At 44.2% G+C, this 8,412-nt stretch overlaps 1 protein-coding gene across 1 annotated transcript; it reads left to right on the forward strand.

The window, feature by feature from the left end:
• The first annotated feature begins 325 nt into the window (after positions 1-325).
• On the forward strand, positions 326-1,131 carry LOC123082433 (uncharacterized). The gene is made up of 2 exons (XM_044504761.1): positions 326-475; positions 567-1,131. Exons 1-2 carry the CDS (start codon positions 354-356, stop codon positions 856-858), a joined length of 414 nt encoding a protein of 137 aa, XP_044360696.1. The 5' UTR covers positions 326-353; the 3' UTR covers positions 859-1,131.
• The last annotated feature ends 7,281 nt before the right edge of the window (positions 1,132-8,412 follow it).

Below are 8,412 nucleotides of genomic sequence, written 5' to 3' on the forward strand. Positions count from 1 at the left end.
AATTTATGTTTTAAGTTATTTTTAATATGTTTTTGTTTTTTTGGTTTAAATTCAAGTCCGACGAGGCAGGCCATTTGAGGTGCGGTTGGCCCGTTGAACGCACCGACCGCCGCAAGTACAACTGCAAGCGGACGAATGTGTCCATTTTCCTGTCCCAAACAAACGAAAAGCGGATGAAAGGAATGTCCGTTTAGGATCGTGCGTTGGAGTTGCCCTTAGCTTGGGCTTGTGTCGCAATCACGAAAATCTAAACTTTACGCTCTGCGTCTGCTCTGCTCCTACCCCCTATAAATATATCTCATCTGATGCAGAAGTGAGCCTCTTCAACCAACCCAACAAACCAAAGCCCGACGATGGCCATCATCAAGCAGTCGCTCATTGTCCTAGTGCTGCTCATATGCGGAGCAGGCGGCTCCACCACACCGGCGCCGGAGCCGGCGCTGCTGACGCAGGATAATCTGTGTGTCGGCATAAGGTCAGTACCTACTTTTCTACAGTTCATTCATTTCAGAGAGGGCACGTGAAAAGTAAGTACTGACACAGGATAATCTGTGTGTCGCATAAAGCACTACCAACGAAGAGATGGTCTGCGTCGCCGACGGCGCACTGGCGTGCTTCGCCGAAAATGTAGTCACCGACGAGCTTACCTTCACGCCATGCTTCGTCACCGCCGCCGGCGAATGCTTGGCCAAGGATAAGGAGGAGCCCAGCAAGAACCACTGCATCGGCCTAGAGATCAGCGACCTGAAATGCCTTGGAGATAGCGCCTGGACCTGCTACAACAGCTTCACCGGGTACATCCCTCCCGCCTTCATCGCGTGCTTCCAAGGCAGAGCCCCCATGTGCACCCCACAGTGATCGTTGTCAGGATTTTCATTCCATCACCTACACCATGATCAACTGCTTGCTTGCCGACAATAAAGGGGTTTGTCTGTGTGTGTGTGTGTGTGTGATTTAGTATGTGGTAGTAGTAATATGGTATGGTTGTGCCATATTTCTCGGATTTTTGTTTTGATGATTGATGATGATTTCGCTGGAAAAAGAAAATAGAGTGAGAAGCATTGAGCCTTCCTTGTACTGATCTCATCAGAAGGAAGTTGGAAATGGAAAACAAAAGAATGGTTGGTTGTATAAGCACGGGATTGATTGATTGATTGCTGCGTGCTTTTATTCCATTCTCAACTTGTACTGTAGCGCATTAATTGATGTGCACTCCGTATTCCCTATGTTCCTAAATACTCACTCGGTCCCTAAATATAAGTATTTTTAGAGATTCCAATGCGGACTACACACGGAGCAAAATGAGTGAATCTACATTTTAAAATATGTCTATATATATCCGTATGTAGTTCGTATTGCAATCTCTAAAAAGACTTATATTTAGGAGTGGAGAGAGTAGGAGCATAAGACTTATATTTCAAATGTTCAAATATAGCGGTAGTTGTACTTAAATAAGTTCAAATATTACGCTCAAATATTATTGCCCTCTTTAACCGCCCATGAATGCTCGATCAGATTTTCCTTGGGTTGCTCATGAGTTGCTCAATGCCAGATACGTTGATGTCTTTTAACAAATTTTTTAAGTGTGGTCGGATTCTGATCAAGAAGATTGATAGGATCACCCACGTTCTCAAATTCAAGACTTACGGCAGCGATGTCACCCTCATCCTCGACGATCATGTTGTGCATAATCACACAACAGGCCTTCACCTCCCACAAGGTCTCTGCATCCCATTATTTAGTTGGTCCATGAACAACTGCAAAACGTGCCGGCAGGACTTCAAATGCCTTCTCAACATCCTTTCTAGCCGCTTCTTGTCTTTGGACAAAGGGAGCCTTTTTCTGGCCAACTGGGTTAGAGATGGTGTTGACAAAGGTAGCACACGGAGGACAGATACTGTCAATCAGACAATAACCCATGTTGTACTCATGTCCATTGACAGTATAGTGGCAAAGAGGAGTTTTTCCTCCAATTAGCCTCACAAACAATGGTGATCGATGTAGCATATTGATGTCGTTGTGAGATCCGAGTATGCCAAAGAAAACATGACAAATCCAAAGTTCATGTAATGCAACAGCTTCAAGAATGATGGTGGACTTCTTAACATGGCCCTGATATTGCCCTTGTAGAACTTTTGGGCAGTTCTTTAATTTCCAATGCATGCAGTTAAGAGATCCGAGCAAATCTGGCCACCCACTTGCTTCCGATATTGCTAAGAGCCTCTCGGTGTCTGCGCCATTTGGTTCTCTCAGGTATAGAGGTCCAAACACCAAGACCACGACAGTTGCAAACCTGACCATTGCATCTCCACATGTGCTCTCAGACATCAGTAGATACTCGTCCCACGAATCAGCGGTCGTGCCATATGCAAGCATCCGTGGTGCGGCCATGCGCTTCTGATAACCAGAAAATCCAATCCTTCCCACGGTGTCTTTCTTCAAGATGAAGTAGTCATCAAAGAACCGGACCCCATGGTACGATCGAAGAAAATTTTGTGCACCCGAAACCGGCGGCGGAAATTGTCAGCGAAGAGGGCATTGGGGGGCAAAGTATCCAGACATCAATGTCAAATGGTCGCACGCCCTATTGCGGTTGAGCACTCGATGATCCTTAATCAATCCCTTGAAATTGAGAACATGCTCTTCCGCACGCTCCTCTTCTCCAAGGACAGTCTGCATCATCGCCATCTCATCCGTGTAGCTCTTCTCGTCTGACAAGCCGTCTGACGACTCAACATAGTGCTCATATATGTACTATGTATCTGAATCCATTGCTTCAAAGAAGAAGGGACAAAAAAATTAGCTCAGCCAATTCAACGGATATTTGCCGGGCATGGTGAGCAGCGTAGGAGCGGACGGTACCTGAGTGGTGGTCGGAGGAAAGGCTCGTCCCGACAATAGAGAAGAACCGGCTTGGATCCCGGGTGTACAGCTGGAGGTGACGGACATGTCGGGTACCAGCAGGGGTGTGCAATGGTGGTGGAGTGACGGCAAAGGCAAGAGACAAAAAGGCAACGAGAGAAAATGGAAGGATGGAGGCGTGGTGTCTGAGAGGGATTTTTGATGGGCTAGGTGTCAGAGTCCTACGTGTCTGCTCTCTGAAAAAGTACGTCCGGACCGCTCGGCCGATCGATACATGCTCGTGTAGGGTGTCATAACACGTCTGGCGGACCGCACAATCCGGACGGTTTGAGGGTTCACTTTGGAGATACCCTAAAGAAGACGATCCGACTGTATGCGGGCGGTTTGAGTGTCCTTTTTGGAGATGCCCTAAAAAAGAACTGATTTCAGTCAATAAGCGGTTAAGATAATTCCAACATGTTACGCAACTTGCAATGTTTGAACAGGTTCTATGACTCGAAAACACAGATGCTGCGGCACCTATCAAGTTAAGTTGTAGTTTCCAGTTTAAGGAAAAACATCGGTAGGGCAAGTACGAAAACTATAAGGGAGCAACACAGACCTTGGCAAGAACATACATCCATGTTTCGATTCAACCGGAACTATTTGGGAACAATGATTTTTACACCCTCATCATTCTCGATGGGAACACAAAGAGAATATATCTCATTATGGTATAACTAACGAGCAAAAGATGAGTGTTATTAATCTATAATCTATACCTACTAATAAAAGAAATAGGTATTTTTAATCCGTTTTCTTATTTTATAGAAAACCCCCTAATGTTTTTGACATTAAATCCGCAATACATATTAAATGTTTTTTAAAATACTCATATCTTTTAAACCGTAACTCCAAATTTAACATGTTATATATGGAATTTGACTAGAAAAATATGTAGAATCTGAATATGATGTTATTTTTCCTGTTAACAATTTTAAAAATACTATTTAGGCTGTAATGTTAATCAACAATGCATTATCCGTCTTTTTTCATACCGGTACAAGTTCAGATTGTGGATGAACACCTCAGCAAAATCAGGATTGAACATGAAATTGAAGATAAATTTGCTAGAGACACCCAAAAAATAAGGATATGCATGACAAGAAATAAAAGAAGGACCCAATAAAGATGGGATGTCCGCTATAAAAGAAATAAAAGGGAAAATGCGGAGGAGGTCCGATAAAGATGAGATGTTGCGCTATTCTCCTATATATAAGAAGAAGAAAGAGAGGAGATGCATGAAAAAAAGGTAAAAAGGAGGCATGCATGACAAAAAATAAAATAAAAGACAAGTTTGATAAGATATAAATAGTGATGAAACAGAGACCAATACCTATGACATGTATGGCAAGAAATAGTGATGAAATAGGGGCGCAAGTACCTGCGTCCACAGGAGACCATACAAAAAATGTTCTTTTCCAGACAAAAAAAATCTCCTTTTATGATTGAAAAATCATGTATCTTTTAACAACTCTTCATGTATTTAAGAAATATGCATGTGAAAAAAGTGTTCAAGAGTTACCCTAAGTTGGTGATTCTTGAACTTGACATGAATAAATGCATGATCTTACCCGTTTCTTTGTATGGATTAAATCTACATGCAAGCCATGTTGAAATAGAACACATGTAGAATATTAAACTGCGCTTTTATAGGTTAAGACCATCTTTGTTTGGGCCGTAGCTACAAGTTCTCAGATAATAGATTTTTTTTATAAATTAAGAGTGTGTGGTTTTTTTCTCCCGTTGCAATGCACGGATCTTTTTGCTAGTCTAATAAAAAACCAACTAACCCATCTAATCTACTGAAAGGAAACAAGATCCAAGATTAAACTTGGGGTTCGAAGATCAAAGGGCTAGGCCGGCGTATGTCGATGAGGTTCTCTAGGGCAGGGATCGGAGGCTGCAGACAAGATCGGGATGAACTGATGGGCAAAACACAAGGAAATAGCCAGCAGCGGACCGAAGATGGCCGTGGGTGGTGTCAGTGTCCTTGTGCTTCCCGACTGGATCATACCAGCGCCATGCATGTGCACTGCATTGGCCAGCAGTGAAGAGGGCAAGACCACGATGGCAAATTAAGATCAAATGGAACGCACATAGCACATGCCATTGATACGAGTCAGGGGTATGAAGATGGATGCTTGGCACGTCACACGGCCGCGTCAGTCATGGATTGCTCAACTGGTTTGGGCAAAAAGGTTTCGCTCGCTCACTAGAGCAAAGGAACATGGAGGAGACTGAGGTCGACGGGTCCGGTCCGGTCCTTTTTATAGATAGATAGATAGATATAGACGATGCAAGCTAGTCTTGGAATTTCGGTTCACACAAGAAACAGCCCCACGATGCATGGCTTGGCTAGCTTATTAATGGTTCGCACAAGAAACAGCCCCACGATGGCTTGGCTTGGCTTGGCTACAAGAAACAGCACCACCAACAGCCAAAAGAAGCTGGTCCTTAGGCGCCATATTCTTTTGGAGATCCCGGAAATAATGAATGGTCCAACACTCCTATGTCGGAAACAGATATACACATATAAGGGAATCCATGATTTCCCACACACGTACTCCCTACGTAAAAAAAATATAAGAGCGTAATGCAGTAAACAAAACACAAAAAATAAATTTCTTTACTGTGGGAGTATTATGCAAGGTTGGGAATAAATAAATCCCCAACACATAGCCAAGTCGTTTTTCCTTTCTGTAGCATAACAACACATATCTAGCAAAAAAATTGACTAGTAGAGGGTCTGCACTTGTAGCATAATGGAGATGGAAAGTTCAATTATACATGAAGTGATCCAATTGCAGAACATTTCAGAAAAACAAAATAAAATGGGAAAAATAGTTTATAGTTGCGATTGGTTTACAAGGAATCATATGTCTTGGGTGACCAGAGCTATAGTGCTCCTTAACTCCAGTGAGATATGCAGCCAAATACAATCAATAAGAAACTGATCTTGTGTTTCAGAAGAAGAAAAAAATTGGTCCTCCAAGTTGTAATCAACCATCCATAGCAAAATATTTGCTCTTAGACAAAAAGTTACACGTCATCACTAACTTGCGATCCGGTAGGCTGTTGGATCCAAATAGCAATGGCGTAGATTTTTAACCCGCAAAAAACAAGCAATGGCATAGATTTTTAGTGACATGCCACCAGTAATGATATAGTGGTGACGTACCAAATATGCCAATGCCACCACTATTAAAAAAATAGTGATGACGTGGATTGAAAATGAGGCGCCACCAACTAAATTTGTGGCTAAGCCCTTTTTTCCCCTAGTGCATCACCTCACCCTCCTAGACAACCTCAAGGAGACGTTCGCCAACCTGCGCGAGTACCAGATTAACCTGAACCCGGAGAAGTACGTGTTCAGCATGCCACCTGGCCAGCTCCGTGGCTTCCTCGTCTCAGAGCGTGGCATCGAGGCCAACCCCGAGAAGATTAAGGCGATCGAGCGCGTGCGCAAGCCAGCTTGACTGCGCGAAGCTCAGAAGTTCACCGATTGCATGGCCTCTCTCAGCCGGTTGGGCGAGAGGGCTTTGCCCTTGTACCAGCTGATGAAGAAGACGACCGCGTTCAACTGGACCCCGCAGGCGGACGAAGCCTTCCGTGACCTCAAGTGCATGCTCTCCATCGCACATGTCCTAGCCGCGCCGGCAGGGAAGGAGCCCATGCTAATGTACATTGCGGCCACCACCCGTGTGGTCAGCGTGGTGCTAGTGGTGGAGCGCCCGGAGGAGGCAAGGCGCAGCCGGTCTAGCGGCCCGTGTACTATGATACTATCTGAGCGAGATGCTCTCCCTCTCCAAGCAAAACTACCCCCACTACTAGAAGATATGCTACGGTGTGTATCTGGCCTCCAACAAGCTGAAGCAGTACTTCTAGGAGCACTCATCACCGTGGTGAGCATGGCTCCTCTCGGAGAGATCATCGGCCGCCGGGACGCCACTGGCCGGGTCACCATGTGGGCCATCGAGCTGGCTGCCCACACGATTTTCTACGAACCTCGCACGGCTGTCAAATCCCAGGCGCTGGCTGATTTCCTCGTCGACTGGCCTAAACCTTCCAACCCAGCCGGCTCCGGCCCGTGGAAGCCGCCATCCTGGCGGTGGTGGAGGCACCATCCTGCGCATAACCAATTCTCACTTTCCTCCTGAGCGGCGACCTTCTTCATGCGTGATGGGCTAATATGACACATTAGCTTAGAAGATGCTAACTGAACAGGCTGCGCGATCCGAGCTGTTCATTTTGCTTTTAGAGACCTTCAATATGTGCATGCTTGCAGCCACTCAATTCTCTTTAATTACTTTCATTCCTGGCGGGGTGCGGTGACATTTTGATAACTAATAAATGTGTACGTGCAATGCATGTTAATATGAAAGTTATATTAGGTAGGATACCAATTCACCTTATTGCATGTTTATATTTGATAGAAAATTAGTTACACATTAATTATGTGGTTAGCACAAACATTGATATTTTTATGATATTAATTGCATGTTAAACATGTTGAGTGGTTTGATGTTTAAGATTAATTGGATCTGCCCCTTTGGTCTTTTTATATTTTGATGATAAAAATGAAAATGATGATTGGTTTGATGCCAAAAATTGACATGTCAATATTCTACAATTTTGTCAACCTAACATATTTGATTCTGACAGTGATATCCTCAGCCTATCAGGGTTCAAGTCCTGGTGCATTTTTCGGTGATGCGCGTTCCGTGGGAGGAGACGTTCTCGTCAACTACGAGGCGCCTATGGTATCAAGATCATATGCCGACTCAGTCTCTCGGAGGTGCTCATAGGGATATGGTGTGCATATGTGCGTTCATAGGGATGAATATATGTACGTATATATATGAGCGTTGTGTTCAATTTATCATTTTTGGCAATTTTGTCAACCTAATATAAAGTTATCAACTTATGGCAAGTCTTGCAATTGCCAACATGTGCGAACCAACCTGTGGTTGGATGGTTAGAGGGACTGTGGTATCCCAGCCCACCATGGTTTAAGTCCTGGTGCTCGCATTTATTCCTGGATTTATTTCAGGATTTCCAGCGATGCGCATTCAGTGGGAGAAGATATTCCCGTCGACGACGAGGTCCCTTCGGTGACTTCGTAAATTTCAAGATGTTATGCCGGCTTAGTCTTTCGGAGGTGCTCATAGAGGTAGGGTGTGCGTGTATGCGTTCATAGGGATGAATGTATGCGCGTGTATATGAGCGCTTGCGTTTGTACTATGTTCAAAAAAAAAAATTTGCCAACACGTTGGCTAGCCAAATTTTGGTTGTAAATCAATTACCCTGGGCGTATTTATGTCAACACACAAATGCAGATCGATGTGCTAAATAATCGCGTGATATTTTTGGCTTGCAGGTACGCTCGTACACAGCTATCCTCTTTTTCAAATTAACCGAGAAAACCCCCCAAAAAACATCACGTTGATTTCACCCATTAATTTACAGCATGTATAAATACACACAAGATTGGTTGCTTACCACGATAGT

This window comes from Triticum aestivum, chromosome 4A, assembly GCF_018294505.1.
Source record: "Triticum aestivum cultivar Chinese Spring chromosome 4A, IWGSC CS RefSeq v2.1, whole genome shotgun sequence".
Taxonomy (NCBI): Eukaryota; Viridiplantae; Streptophyta; class Magnoliopsida; order Poales; family Poaceae; genus Triticum; species Triticum aestivum.

Bases quoted from the DNA above. Each gene is read 5' to 3' on its own strand.
- LOC123082433 (XM_044504761.1), top strand. From the start codon at position 354: ATGGCCATCATCAAGCAGTCGCTCATTGTCCTAGTGCTGCTCATATGC. The intron at 476-566 runs GTCAGTACCTAC...TGTCGCATAAAG, and splicing joins AATCTGTGTGTCGGCATAAG to CACTACCAACGAAGAGATGG.